The 15,202-nt window shown below is 47.3% G+C and overlaps 2 protein-coding genes across 2 annotated transcripts; both read right to left on the reverse strand.

Moving 5' to 3' along the window:
• Positions 1–788: 788 nt before the first annotated feature.
• Positions 789–1,630, reverse strand: LOC101763693. Its single transcript, XM_004970835.3, has one exon. The coding sequence runs from the start codon at positions 1,477–1,479 to the stop codon at positions 994–996; it is 486 nt and encodes a 161-aa protein (XP_004970892.1). The 5' UTR covers positions 1,480–1,630; the 3' UTR covers positions 789–993.
• A 598-nt stretch (positions 1,631–2,228) lies between these two features.
• LOC101764087 lies at positions 2,229–6,872 on the reverse strand. Its single transcript, XM_004970836.3, has 13 exons — positions 6,641–6,872; positions 5,735–6,559; positions 5,451–5,551; positions 5,259–5,373; positions 4,720–4,797; positions 4,410–4,502; positions 4,235–4,318; positions 4,054–4,149; positions 3,751–3,813; positions 3,472–3,502; positions 3,129–3,175; positions 2,885–2,943; positions 2,229–2,775 (listed from the first exon to the last, which is right to left on the reverse strand). Exons 1-13 carry the CDS (start codon positions 6,707–6,709, stop codon positions 2,580–2,582), a joined length of 1,857 nt encoding a protein of 618 aa, XP_004970893.1. The 5' UTR covers positions 6,710–6,872; the 3' UTR covers positions 2,229–2,579.
• Positions 6,873–15,202: the final 8,330 nt, after the last annotated feature.

Here is a 15,202-nt window from a genome sequence, read left to right on the forward strand (position 1 = left end):
GCTTAGATTCTTCACCAGGTACTCTGTCCACCTGTTCTTTTGGCAGTAGGAACACTTGTCCATAAAAAAAATACTCACTTATCATATTACTTGTTTTTACAGTGAAATCCAAAAAGAACAAAAACATATCCATGTATTTCTCCAGCGGTGTTTACCTCCGGAAGAGGTCGTCAGTGCTTTGGCAGCTTCACCTGAGCTGCGCTTGAAATCTAAAACCATTCAAAATGGCAAAGGTGGTACTGAAGCTCCTCAGATTAATCTGTTCCCCTCGCCCCAGTAGAGTTCCTGACAAGATGGTATCCTGAACTCTTGAAGCCTTCCTCAAGTTGCATCAGAGTTCAATGCAGCTGTGCACCTAGATGTGCACACAGCACAGCTCTTGAGTAACAGTGGTGTGTGTACAAAGCCTACGGAAGCGCAACTTGATTTTGCATCTTCACTGACTGAAAACGACCCAAGTGGGACTTGGGTTTTTGACAACATGTAGATCTGGATTATGTTTCTGGGTGTTGACATGTTGTAATTTTTAGCCAGAAAATAAGTTTATTAAGGATACTTGATTTATTTGGCCTTCATGTGTTACAAAACATGTATCTATCTATTGTTAACGCAAGCCATTGTTCTGAGCCTGGAATCAGTGTCTATTTTAGTGCAAGTTTTTTTGATTCTGTGTGATAGTGACGGATAAGCAAATCTTTTACATGTGACTGCTCAAATGACAATGGACTGCAGAAATGGTTTCTGTACCCATGAGATCTGAACAATGTAATACGTGAGACTTGTTGCAATGGCAGCAAAAGCAATATATATTTGCTTTGACATTTTTAGTTGACAGCAATAGTACATAGTAGTACAAAAGAATGAGAGCAACAACACATCTAGAACATCACGCAAAGAATCAACAAATCTCCCTCAAATCTGAGCTCGGTCGCGCTCGCAACTGTGTGGCAGCACCACACCAGGGCACCAGGCACCAGCTGCTGATCGCATCAATCAGACATTGTAGGACTGCCAGTTCTTGGCATGGAGGTCGTCGTCGTCCTCGTCGTCGAGGCGGAGGGAGAAGGCGAGCGCGAGCGCGGCCCACTCGAGGACGAAGATGGCGGTGCCGAGGCCGCCGACCATCTTGAGGATGACGGCGCCGTCCTCGTCGCGGACGTAGGACTGGAGCTCGGCGAGGAAGTCGGAGGTGCGGGTGAAGGCGAGGAGCGCGACGGCGCCCTGGAAGATGGCGGTGAGGGCGGCCCCCGCGGTATGCGCGTTGTGCCACTGGGCGGGCGTGGCGGGCGCCGTGAAGGAGCCCGAGCAGCCCGCGGCGGAGAAGACGGCGGTGAGCGCGTGGAGGAAGAGCAGGAGCAGGCCGCACGGGGAGGGGAGCAGGCGCAGCGAGAGCGTGAGGAAGATGCAGCTGGAGGCCGCGCCGAGGAGCACGTAGTTGCAGAGGAGGAACGCCTTGTGCGTGTGCGACTTCCCCGCCATCGCTGCCGCTGCTCGCTCGGTCGCTGGGTCGCTACCCGCCGGTCCGCCGGTCGCCGCTTGCCTTGGAGCCGAGGGAGCGGGAGAGGTGGTGTGGCCTGCGAGCGAGGGAGCGAGATCGAGGGAGGGAAGGGGGTGTGGAGTGGTGGAGTAGGAGCGGGGGGCGTGGTGGGTTTATATGCCAGTGCGGGCGGCGCGGTGGAATTGGCCGTTGGGGGCGCGGCGGCGGCGAGAGGTGGGGGGCAACTGGGCAACGGCTAGTCTGGTGGGTGGGGTCCGGAGGGAGGGGAGCGTGGGGGCCCACTGGGAAGAGAAGAGAGACGTTGCTTGACTAGTTGACCTTTTTGTTGAGGGCGAGGCGTGGACGTGGATGGGATCCTATGCGGGCGTGCCGTTGCCTTCCGTTTCGCCTGTAGAGCCGTTGGTTCGAGAATGGGGGCGATCAGACGGCTGGGAGCAGCGCTTTGTTTCTTCAACAGAAAGATGGTCAATTGTCTACAGGACACTTTAAAAAAAAATGAACTGGTATCGCACTAGTATTAAAGTCCTGGAGGCAAACAAATTTTCAGAGACCAAATCACAAAAATTCAATGTCCTGCGGATGAAATTTCCCTGAAAAAAATAGTGCCCGCGGTTAGCTGGGCGGCATTCAGTATTTCACCGAGGGACCCCGGGATTAAAATCGTTACTGTACTTGTTCAGCCGAGCAGCATTTCACAAGGTGACACGAAATTAAGAGAGATACCCGTACTTGTTTTCACCGAGCGTCTGAGCTCAAGCTCATTCAACAAGTTCTCCAGCATGAATTTTTCGTACCAGCAAAGGCTGTCGCCGGAGCTGACACCGGAGTAGCCGGATTGCGTGAAAAACAGACAGGCACAAGATCGAAGGCACGCTCAGGAACGTTGGCATCCTCTCTTGCTAACACACAAGTTCGTAACAACTTACGAATGCTGCTTACACGTTAATTTACAGCTGCTTACCGTGACTCCGACTCACATCGATTACTTTACAACTCAGAAACACCATCAAACTCACAGATTACGGGAGTGTCTCCGACCGAGTTCAAATTCATCTGCGCAGATTGGAGCTGACCACCAACCTCATGCTTCGGCTGTTTGGGCCGACGGCTCGTCGGCGTCAGATGGCTGCGACTCGTGCTTCGCCGCCGCCTGGAGAACCCGGTCTTTCACCGCCGTCGTGGAGGGGGACGTTGGCAGGCCCACCTTGTTCGGCTCTATCTTCTTAGCTGCCCATGACAACGCTTCTGCTCCTACTTGTACTGGAGACAGAAACAGCCTAGGCAAAGAGAGAAGTTGTAACGATCTTTTTGTTCTTGGACTTGGAATCAACTCAAAAGGACAGGTACTTTGATACAAAAACAGATACAAACTCCAGGATAGCTTACTTTAGGTCTTGCTCCAAATCCTCGGAGCTCTCGTATGTAGAGAACCGCGAGTAGATAGTCTATCAAAAAATAATAGAAAGTTTCAGGTAAATTGTTTTGCTGCCACATTTCTCAAGTGGATATATATATTTGAAGCTAACAGTGATATACAATTGCAGAGTTATATTGTAATATTGTCTTCCATAAATGTAGATGCATACATATTGAACAAACAAATAGGTTGTGTGTCAAGTGTACTACATACCAGTCCAATGCTTAGAACGGCGATGTATTGCAGAGTCGTCTCCCATTCTGCAGACACAGTGATCAATATTCAGTTAATTACAATTGACTTCCAATCAGATTTTAAAAGACCCAGCAACAAGTATACATCATGGACGAGCCAAAAGAAGATAAACGGAAGTGTTTAGGTGAACTGGCATCAAGAAATCAGAAAAAAAGGATGTGGCTTGTATTTAACTCTCACGAACACAAGGGGCTACTTTTCTAGGGTTGGACTCAGGAAAACTGTTCTGGTATCACATCATGCGTCTCTTAACCAAGCAATGTACGAATCATACGACAACATAGTTTACTGGTACACTTACCTAGTACAGCATAGGAAAGTGCTGAGAGGCCCTGTCAAAAAAGAGAGAAATTTATCAAGAAAAGAAAGCATCCAACTGTTTCAGGGGAAAAAGAATAATGCATCTAAGAGCTACAAAGACAAATCGAAGGTAAAATGAAGGTGTTCTGTGTTGTATATACTCTTGAACTTGTAATGGCACTAGCTCTGACAAAATGTAATGCAATATATTCAGGAACAGCATGACAGTGTGCCAACATGAGCAAACGGCAAGAAAATCAGAATAAGACCAGTGACCTACCAGAAGAGATCCAAACACAAGAGTTGGGGTGGGCTTTATTTGTTCGAAGATTTCCTCAACGTCCTGCGTATGTTCAAGACAATAATGTGAGTGATCAACAATAAAAAGGTACAATTATGTAGATCATTAATTTATGAACAATTTTAAATGTCTATTCACAAGAGCTAAGATCTAGATGAACTATTTAAATGATACATCAGAGTGATAAATGATACTAAACATGATTTGGAGTATGACAAGATTTACATGACTGGCGCAATCCTTCTGCTTAACAGGTGAGTTTCTGGTTCTGATTCTTTTTACCTCATTTATTGCCGTTAATGCGGTCTCAGGCTTCAGCTCTTTGACACGAAGGTTCTTTGACCATGCTTGGAAACCACCTTTAACCAGGTAAGGTCGCTGCAACAAAATATTCAAATTCAGACAGGGACGAGGATGCATGCCACCGAACTAATAGTAAACACAAAAAGCATTCGAAATTTGCCTGCACACCAAGCTTCTTCAGTAACCTAGCAATAGATTTTGATCGAGCTCCATTAGCATCCATAACTATGACCTTTGAATCACCCTACAGTGGCAGAAAAAAACATATTATAACTTACTGTGAAGAAATATCAGAAGGCAGATACAAAGTTTATGCCTCAGTTCTAATAGCGTACCTTAACCAATTTCAAGTTTCGGATGACAACTGCAAGTAAGGCATCATCAATATCTCTTCCACCTTTAAGCATGCTCTTTATTGGGCCTGTGATCTAAAGAAGATAATCAAATGAAATAATTATCAGAGAACCTATGAAAGCAGCCCCTGCTAGCGTGACATGAAGGACACTCATTACAATGAAACACTTAATCCTTATGAATGGAGATGAAACTCAGTGTAAGCATACATAGGAAATGTCCAGCAATCACTGAGTGATTAAAAGAATAATCAAGTACCACTGGGGATTTTTTAGCTGAAATAAGACATACCTCAGGTGAAGCTACACTTGCATATTTAGACCTAGCCCCAAGGCGTAGATCAGGAACACCATCTTTTTCCCTCAAATCCTACATAACACAATCTGATAGTGAGCTTGATCGCATCCTACACTACAGAAAACATTTCAAAAACCTCCAGTAACTATACTTGCACTAAATAAATTTGTTGCAAGAAATAGCATGAAAGGAATAAATAACTTGGCAGTAAACTGATGTACTGTAGGAACAAGACAGAAGGTGACTACTAAATATTCCTTTCTAGCAATTTGAAATGATATGATTTATTAACTGAATCCAAAGGAGGCCCAGATGAAACAGGACATGAAAGAAAGAAAAGGCCAGTTAGATCTATTATTTCTTGGAACCAAAAGTTTGTCAGTGACTGTTTTACTGAAGCACCACCAATACACTAATAACAATTAATAAGCAATAAATAATGCTCTCTAGCATTTGAATTGGATTCAGAAGAGAGCTTAGATGAAAAAGGACACGAAAGAAAGAAAAGGCCAATGAGATTTACAATATCTTGCCTCAGGCCGAACATCGATAAGTACGGCTTTGCCATCATTTTTCAGTAGCTCGAATGCTGATTCAGGTGATAGGTCTCCTGAATAACCACCATATATGAATAGCCAGTATGATGCCCTACAATGTAGCCAAATTAGATGTAACTTTGATGCAGCTAGAGGTGAGGTAGGCAAAGTTAAGAAATCTTCCTTTACCCTATTGTCACTGAACCTCCAAGCACAACTGCCAATTGAACAATAGGATCACTTGGATCCAAACCAACATTCTTTTCAACACCTTCAACAATTACATATACCTGAATCATTGGAGATGCAGCAAAGTCTATCAATTGCTAGTTAACAATGACTCAATGAGCTTCGTTGTGGAATGTTCATGCAAATGGGATATGTGGGTGGTGTTTAGCAGCTCACTCATGCATGCCCAGTGAGAAGAGCACTAGAACAAGGACTAATGCAATTAGGTTCTTGGGCCAACATACCTGTTGAAGAGCATTTCCGATTGGTCTCAAAACTATACTAGCTTTCTCCTCAGACGAGCTCAACAAATCTCTAACATTTGGTGGCAAAGACTCCTTCGCGGATCCGTAAGAATACACAACAAATGTTGCCGCACTGCTCAGTGAATCCTCTGCAGCAACAATCGCCTTCCTAAGAACATCAACAGCCACAGCGCCAGCTCCGGCCACCTTCTCCTGCAACGCCCCGGAAGCGTCCGTGACCCCTCCGGCGGCCTGCTCCTTACTGGCATTGACCGAGGCCTTGAGCCCGCCGACCGCGTCGCGCACCGTCTTCCTCCACGCCCCGAGTGCGTCGTACGCCGACAGCCTGAGCTTGTCGTAGGCCTCGGTGAGCGCGTCCTCCGCCTGGAACACCTGCTTGCCGAGCTTGTCGATGAGCCTGGCCACGGAGTCCTCGACCTCGGACGCGTCGGACGGGAACGTGGTGGGGAACGGCGCGTCCGACAGGGCCCGCTCCGCGGCGTCGCTGGGGGCCGAGCCGGCCACGGCGGCGGCAATGGTCTGGTCGGGGGCGGCCAGGCCCGCGACGAACGTCAGCGGCTGGTCGGTCCCGGCGCAGCATAGCGCGTCGGCGCCGTGGCCGGCGCTGGGCAGCTCGGCGGGCGCGCCGCCGGCGAAGCCCCGGACGATGTCGTCCGGCGCGGCGGGGTAGGGGGAGAGGATGGAGGAGTCGGCGAGCGGCGGGCGGTCGGGCACCTGCGCGACGAGCGGGTCGGCGTAGGACCTGAGCGCGGCGCCCACGTCCACCCTCCGCGGCACCCGCGCGGCGACGTGCGACGCCGTCACCTGCCAAGGACGCAACGCAGTCAGCGCTCGTGAGGACGGCAAGCGAAGCCGCTACGAACCGGGTGATCCGCGAGGCCGCACCGGGCAGAGCGGGGAGCAGCTGGGCGCGGCGGAGCAGACGACGGGCAGCAGCATGGCGGGCGGGCTCATCGCGTCAGGCTGCCGCTCCCATCCGTTTTCGTTGCCTCGAGGAGGGGCACGGTCGCCGGCTCGCCGCGGGACGGAGGAGGGCTGGTTGGGTTGGAGGCCGGAGGAGACACACGGGACGGGCACGTGTCTCCCGGCGCGGGTGTGTGTGTGTGTGGAGGAGGTGGTTGATCCGGGACGAGTGGAGCCGGTGCGACGGCGAGCGGGGGTGCGGATTTTGCCGGGATTGCGCGGATTGGTGTTCAGAGATTCGGCGTGTGGTGGGCCCCGGACCAGCGCAGCGCTACACGCGCTACACATTCAGATGTCCTTGGCACCTCCCTGCCGCCTGTCATATTCAGATGTCCTCTCCTACGGGCTGCAGCTCCTGCTCCTCCAAGGCTCCAACCGATGATGGCTGCGTGCCTGGGGACTGTCGCAGACTCTCTCACGGTTGAGCATGATCGGTGGACTGCTCGTTCGCTGGCGTCACGGTGAAACGTGAAAGATCTCTTCTGGTTCACGACTGCGGCTCTCTTTTTCTACCTATATATCAACGCGAACAGCGCAAAACACCCGCCAACCGTGTATCTTAATTTGGCAATGCTAGTGCAGTCCGGGGGAAAGAAAGAAGCAATGCTAGTGTAGTTCAGCAGTGTGCTTCGAAGAGATTTTGATGGATACTCCAATCCTTCTCAAATTACTACTCCCTCTATTTAAAATTATAGAACTTTTTAACTTTTTCTAAAGATATATAATTTTTGCTATATATCTAACATGACGTGTACCTAGCTGCATAGCAAAAACTATATATCTAGAAAAGTCAAAACGGCTTACAATCTGGGACGATGCGAGTATTTATTTTAAGTTTGTTCTAATCAAATTTGTCCAAATTTGACCAAATTTATTAAAAATATAATAATATCAATAACAATAAATTGGTTTTTATTAAATCCACCCTAAAATATATTTTGATAGTGAATTTATTTGGTATGTTATATATAATTATATTTTCTATTAGCTTGGTCAAAATTAGATAGGTTTGAGTGTTTGACTTAGAACAAACCTAAAGTGAAAAGTAATTTGGGACACACGTACTATTTGATATCAAATACGGAAGCCTCGCTTTTGAATACTCAAGCCTCATTGCTTAGGCCTTTCAAAATATAATATTGCACAGGTACTATTTGATTTCCTCTTCTTTTTATCTATTTCACTTCTTCTTCTTCTTTTCATTTCATTGTGCAACCCTATTTAATGGACAAGTTTTTATCCGTGTCTTATACTCCCTACGTACGTATATGATGTTGATTAGCTCAATTTTGAGCTAACAAGCATCATATAAACCAGAACGGAGGGTGTATCTCTTAACAATAATTGGATCTATGATCTCTTTCGAGCAGGTGAAGGGCAGTGGTCGGCATTGACCACCCGCGAGAAGCCCAAGCCACTTATCATGGGCTTGGAGTTGTCGTTGCCCACAAATCCCAAGCTAGCCAAATACAGCCAATGAAACTTAAATGTACGAGTTACCACAACCTTGAGGAGTTGTACACTTGTTGATTCATGGACCATCTATACTCGAATCACACTTAACAAGTAGATCCTGTAAAGAACCTAAAAGTCAACTAAGAACAAGACTATGTACGAGATGTACACAAGAAACACAAAATTTAATTCTAAAGTTCACTCCCACAAAAGGCGGAGAAAGGGAGAGGGAGAGGGAAAGGAGCAGCGGAGGTAAAGACCTAGATGGACGACGGTTTGTGTTATGCTGTTGAATAGAATAGAATATCTTTTTGAGGCTACAAGGTTTGGCAGTGGACGATCACAATGTGGTTTAAAATGATCCGTAGGCAATATAATATTACATACATCCTCTTGTAACGATTATGCAAGTAGTTCATATGAAGGGCCGGGCCTAACTCTTGAGATTTCGAGGACCTGCGACGGAATTTATAACGGGGCCCTTTTAATAATTGTAACAAAATTTTGCCATTAAACACTCAAGATGCATCCAAAAAATATTCATATCAACAATGTATACATATGACTTACCTCAAAAGTAAGTTTATTTTAACATTTCTAGATACAAAGTCATTGATGTCACCCAACAATTTCTTCTCGGCATAAATTTGCCAAACCATTCAACAATTTGAGACATTTTGGACCTCAAATCTTCTTCTAAACTTCAATTTTGAAAAGTCTCTTTCAGCCGAGGCCATAACCACACGCACGGTAAATAAGATTCGATAAGCTATAGAAATACTAGGATAACGATCCACTTTTCTGGCATACTAAAACATCTCCATAGCGTTTTATCAGGTAAAGTCAGTCGCATAATGTCTAGCTCGGAAATAAGATCACTCAAATCAACATCAGATGAGCCATCAAGAGATGAAGTGTTTGCAAATTAGTGCAACAATATTATATCCAATGAATTCAAGGTCGTTGAACTCATCAAAACCCAAATATACTCTTGAACGAGAGTGGACTTCCTCAAATCTAGTTTTTAATGAACTAATTTCAATATCAGCCATAACAAAAAAAAAAGTAATTAACTTCAAAGGCTTTCTCATCTTGTAGATGTGCTTCCTTAGACTTGCCACTCGTCGGGTATGGCGGGTATCGAGGAAGGCGTGCAGCAGCTGAGGCCTGGAACCTTCGCCTGCTGTTGCAGCCGACGCCTTTCCGGGCTGATTGTTCTGCTGGGACACGACCGACACCTCTGCCGGGGCAATCTGCCCCCTTTCTTCCATCTTCCTCTTCCCCGCCTGTGTTCTTCAGATCCCTCTTCAGATCTATGAGCAGAAGCTTCGATTAAAAATCGAGGTTCATGAAGAGCGGCATCTCCTTCGCTCCTCCTGGATCCGGCGACTCGGGATCCACGAGAAGCTCCCTCCCCTTTACTCGTTTCGGATCCGGGATCTAGAGGGAGGAGGGAGTCGGAGTTTAGACCTCGAGACCATTGCTCTGTCCTCAGCGGCGTTGGCAACTTGGCAAGCGGGGTAGACGGTAGAGGAAACCTAGAAGAATATGAGACCGTAAAGAAGTGGGCCGATGGGAGCACTGGCGTTGGACCTAGAAGATGAGACCGTGAAGAGGTGGGCCGATGGGAGTACTGTGTAGTCTGTGTTGGACCTGAGACGCCGACTCGTTAGCCCCACGCTCGGTATAAAGGTCCCGTCTGTTTCGATCTCGATGCACCACTGACAAACTTCTACATCGACATAGATTAGTTTAGAATTTAACTAACAAACAATGAAACAACCTTGCGTTGTAACGAGAGATAAAAAAAAAATCCTAGCATGCGCCTAGACCATTTAACACGGCCTAAAAATCAAATGATAACTTTCCACGTCAATTACTCCTGAACATTACGCTGTTTCACATGGGTTTGTTTTGCAAACTTACAATCATGCTTCTCTATTTCGTCTTTAATCCTAATCTCCGATCCAAATTGGTGATGATTAGTTGCACGTGTAGCTCGCCCTGGCAAGCATCGATGCTGTTTCAGCGCAGGGGCGAAGCTCCTCATTGGCTAGGGTAGGCCATGGCCCTTGAATTCAAAATTGGCTCAAAAACAGCTTATTTTTACCATCTGATTGGTCTGTAACTCTAATTTTCTCTCTTTATTGCCCCGTTCCCCTTCAATTCATTGACAAGCTCCGCCACTGCTTGAGTGCTAGCATCTGTTGACCCGATGCTCATATGTGGAAGCAGGCATCATGTGGCTTGCCCCACACTAATGTTGCTCGGTGTGGGTAATGTTGCACGTTGTGGGTCAATTACAGACTACCGTTTTTGAAGATATGCTCTTTGCACCGCATGTGGATATTTATTGTACATGCGGAGACTTAGCACTGTTGGAGCTTTAGAAAATCGTTATTGTAGCTACATTGGTATTTTAGAAAATCGAATCACGACTCACGAGAAGTGCACCAATAGTGATTCTGATTCATCCCAGAGATATGACATGAGCGAGGATAACCATATAGAATTGGTAGAGACGCATTCCCTTAAGAACCAGGGGCGGATCTAAGGAGGCTAGGGGGCCTCTAGTCCCCCTACTGTCCAAGAACTCCATTGAAAGCAAATGAAGAAGAGGAGGGGAAGAGATAAAAAGGAAGAAGAAAAGAGGAAGAAGGGGTGGAGATGGAGGAGGAAGAAGAAGCTCCCTAGGTTTTGATCTTGCCTTTGGCACTGAAGCTAACTATTCCTACTAACTACTGACACGTGATCCTAACTACCTCTAATTCCTTTGGGCACCACATCAGGAATTGCATAAAAAAGGATGAGAAGTGGCTTACTAGTACTGACACACATCAGGAATTGCATAAAAAAGGATGAGAAGGGGCTTACTAGTACTGACAGGTATAACATATGAGGTCTGACCGCATGAGCTAACCCAAAACCATAATAGATCTACCAACATCGCTTGGTTCGTATAGAGAGCGAGCACAATACAAATAGTCCAAGCACCACACTAACACCGGTCGACTACTAGTAAAAGCATAGAGAACCCACAACTGGAGTGAGGAAGAATTAGAGCGCATGTAAAGGAAAAGAAAAGTATGCAGTGTCACCAACAGAAAAATGAGAATGTTACTCGAACTCAATCTTAATTCCTCTGAGGTGCAAAGTTGGAGAGGAGCCCACACCTCCAACTCCTGTATGAGACTCCCCTCGCATCCCTTCCTATTTTCTAAGTATACACGGGCAGTGCTTTGCTTAGCTTAGCCTTTCTAAGGGTATCCCAATGTATAAAACCATCCCCGATTACTTAGATGTGGCCCATAGATATCACATGTTATATTAGCTTCAATGTACTTCCTTCATTCTAAATTATTATTTATTTTGGCTTTTCTAGAGACATATCTTGATACTGTATTTAGAAAAATCAAAATGAATACTAATTTGGGATGGAGGGAGTATAGAAATAGGGGTTGAATTCATAAATGGGATCCGCGCCCATCCCACTCTTCTCTCTCCCACTCTCCCCATATTATACGTATTACATAGGACCCGATTCCACGCATGGAGCTGGTTCCGTATGGAATAAGCTCACATTGCATGGGGCAAACAACCAGTTGTGGGTTTGATTTTTCGATGGGCGGATATAGCTATATAAGAGCAACTCCAAAAGCTCCCTTAAAATTATCCTAAAACCTTATTGAGGGGAAAAAAAACTCACCTCCAACAGCTCCCCCATCCTTCTCGTAAAAATACGCGGACGCGAAAAATATCTCCGTCGCCCCACGTATATGCGAGAGACCGATCCTTCCCCAATCGCCCCGAACTGCTCCTCGAGGGTCAAGCTCGTCCGCGCGGTGGAGTTGGCCGCACCCACGGAGAGGCTCAAGCTTGGGCACTCAGCGACTTCGGCTGTGGCGGGATTAGCTAGAGAAGGCGCACAGAGCACCGGGGGCTACGAATCGAGCCTCAGGGCGGTGAATCCCCCACCGCCCTTTGCTCTCATCCCCTGCGCCCTCTACCCTCTCCTCTCGCCGGCCTAGACGACCGCTTCCTTGACAGCCTCGGCGACGGCCTGGCCTCGCCATCCGAAGGCGGACATAAGCGCGAGAGCATCAGCAAACACACCAGAGCTAGCCGCAGGAGAGCCCGCCATCGATGATGGGGCTCGAGCTTGCCCGGGGATGGTGCAGGCGTGCGCCAGAGGGTCGCCCGAGGCCTTTTTGGCCCACGTCCTTGCTCCCCTGCCCTAAATCCATGGTTTGCGGCGTTGACGGTGCCTTGCTTGCGGTAACTGGAAGGACGACTTGTCCCAGCGGTATAGCTGCGTTTCCTGGTACGATGCTGTAGAAGGGTGAATCTGTTGGAGTGAGCATTTCTGTGACGTCGAGGCACATCTTCCTTAGTGTTTTGGCGAAAATGACGTTGAGTCCACTTCCGCCATCGATGAGTACCTATGTCAGCTTTGATCCCGTCACAACGAGGTCAAGTACTAGAGGGAATCGGCCTGGCTCTGAGAATTTTGTCCATTGGTTCTTTCTGCTGAAGGATATGGGTACTTCTGACCATTTTAGCGGTGTTGGATCTGTTGGCTCGATGGCCATGATTTTTCTGAGTACGAATTTGCTGGCTCGCTTGGATGCGGTGCCTGGAATTTCGCCAAAGATGACGTTAACTGTTTTGGAGGCGGTCTGGAAGTTGCCTTCTTTTTCTTCATCGTTGTGGACTTTATTCTTGCCCTTATCTTTTTTTCTTGTTGTACTCTTCAGGCGGTGGTGGTGCGGGTAAGTCTTGCATGACTTGGCGCATGCTGTAACAGTCTATTGCCGAGTGCTTGCTAGTCAGGTGCCAGGGGCACTGTTTTTTGAGTAGTTCGGTGAAGGTTGGCCCTTCATCGTTTTTGCAGGATCCCTTTTTCCCGGAGTTAGTCATGGCAGCAACGGTGTTATCGGGTTTCCTTTTGCGATTTTGATTACTCGAAAAGTTGTTTTGAGTATCATTGTGTCGAGTTCTATCCTGGTCATGGTTGTTGTTGTCGCGTCCGCGGTTGCGATGAGAGCCGAACCGTTCTCGCTCTTTGTCTTCTTCATCTGCCCATTGTTGTACCATGACTTTGAGGTATTTGACATTAGCTGGTCGTCGTTTGCTGAAGTCTTGGTATGTTCGTCGATCATAGAGTCCATTCTGGAAGCACTCAATGACGTCTGTTTCTGAAATGTCAACTATAGTAGCCTTCTTTTCCAATAATCGTCGCAAGTAGTCGTGTAGTGTTTCACCTTCTTTCTGCTTTATCTGACTCAGATCGATCTTGTTGCCTGGTCTAGCCATGGAGCCAGCATAATTGTTGGTGAAAGCTTCTGTCATATCTGCCCAAGAGTCGATTGACCTAGGTTTGAGTGACTCAAGCCATGTCAACGGTGCTGGTTCCATGCATATGGGAAAGTGGATAACTTTGGTGTCATTATTGCCCCCAGCTGCTTGGACTGCCAGTGAAAAACATCGTAGCCACTGAATTGGGTCTTACTTGCCGTCATATTTGGTTATTCCTGTTAGTTTGAACTTCTCGAGTAGTCTTATCCTCATTACCCGATTTGTGAAAGCAGGAAACTAGTTGTAGTTGTCGACTTCTCGCTCACGCCGACTGTTGATTATTTCTCGTAGATCACTGAAATTTGATATTTCGTGGTTTTTCCGAGTAGGGCGAGGAGTTTTTACGGAGTTAGTGCAGCTGACTTCTCCAACGTCCTTTTTGGCGTATTCGGGCATTGTGTTTACTCATACCTTGGCTGTGTTGCCGGGGCTGGTTTACGACTTCATTGTCGTTTCTTTGTACGTCGTTGTTGTTGGCTGCGGCACCTCTACTGCCTTCTTGATGAACTGCAATGTGGGGAACAGACGGGATCGGTGATTCTTTGTCGAGTAGCTTGTAAGCTTGTTCTGCGAGTTGTGCGATTAGTCCGTTGCCGCGCTGCGCAAGTTGAGCTGTGACTTCGTTGTCTCTATCTCGAGGTATGAGCGTTGATATAAGGTTGATAGAGGCAATTGCTGCGAGTGGAGTGGTATGTTCTTGAGCCTGTACTGCATCAAATGCTCTTTCGAGGTTTGTGATGGGAATGTTTGTAGCTAGCGTCTGTCGTCGCTCAGCCCGAGTAGCATTGCACATCCTTCTTTGGTTCCTTTGATCGGAAGTTTCATCTTGTGGGGCGTTAGCTGTTGACTCATCTTCTGAGATATTGTCGATTTGTGCTAATCGACTGGGGGTTCTCTGTTGGCTTGTACCCGAGTTGTTATTTTGAGTAATAACAAAGACTTCTTTGTCTGGGTAGTAGCTTCCAGAGCTTGATGTTGCAATTTCTGTGAAGCTTTCCTCGTGGCTTGAAGTGAGTGGGACGCCTTCTTGGTATGGGAGGTTGTCTATGTGAGCGACAAGGCGCGATTCGTAGTCGCGAGCAAGGAGAGATGGTCTCAATCCTGGCCAGTGTACGAATCTGCCTTGTGATGCTGAAGTAATTACCAGTCCTTGGGCTGGTCCTGTCAGTGGTATCTCTGGGAGATAGACCGAGTCGGAGTCGCAGTCTTCATTGTTCCCGTGTTCGAGTAGAGTTCGAGTGAGGAAACTTTGGTAGACTTCGGCTGCATTGCGGAGTCCGTGTGGAAACCATTTTGGAGTCGAAGTCGATTTGAGAAGTGACTGCGACCGACTGGTCCGAACTGTGGTCGAGTCCGATGCGTAGTTGAACTCGGGATTGTTGACTTTGAAATTTTGGTCTTTCCTGACCAAATCCTCCGATTTCTTGTCCTAGACGTTGATGATTTGGTGCCGAAATGATCCAGCGCCGTTGGCGATGCAGAGCAAGGATTCGAAAACGAAGGTTGCGCCTGCTTCAATGGTGAAGACAGGCTTGAAAACAACAGGCGCCATCGAGCTCATGCTGAGAAACTCGACGAGTTCCCCGACCTGGCGCGCCATCTGTCGATGTTTTAGACCGGCAACCCACCTAAAGAGTACCCTAGGTGGTCTTTTATGCGGTAAGGACCGTCGAG

Source organism: Setaria italica, chromosome V (genome assembly GCF_000263155.2).
Source record: "Setaria italica strain Yugu1 chromosome V, Setaria_italica_v2.0, whole genome shotgun sequence".
NCBI classification, from domain to species: Eukaryota; Viridiplantae; Streptophyta; class Magnoliopsida; order Poales; family Poaceae; genus Setaria; species Setaria italica.

Coding starts and splice junctions, on each gene's coding strand:
- LOC101763693 (XM_004970835.3), bottom strand. CDS start 1,479: ATGGCGGGGAAGTCGCACACGCACAAGGCGTTCCTCCTCTGCAACTAC.
- LOC101764087 (XM_004970836.3), bottom strand. CDS start 6,709: ATGAGCCCGCCCGCCATGCTGCTGCCCGTCGTCTGCTCCGCCGCGCCC. Junction 2,944..3,128: donor CCGTTCTAAGCATTGGACTG/GTATGTAGTACA, acceptor ATTTTTTGATAG/ACTATCTACTCGCGGTTCTC. Junction 2,776..2,884: donor GATTTGGAGCAAGACCTAAA/GTAAGCTATCCT, acceptor CTCTTTGCCTAG/GCTGTTTCTGTCTCCAGTAC.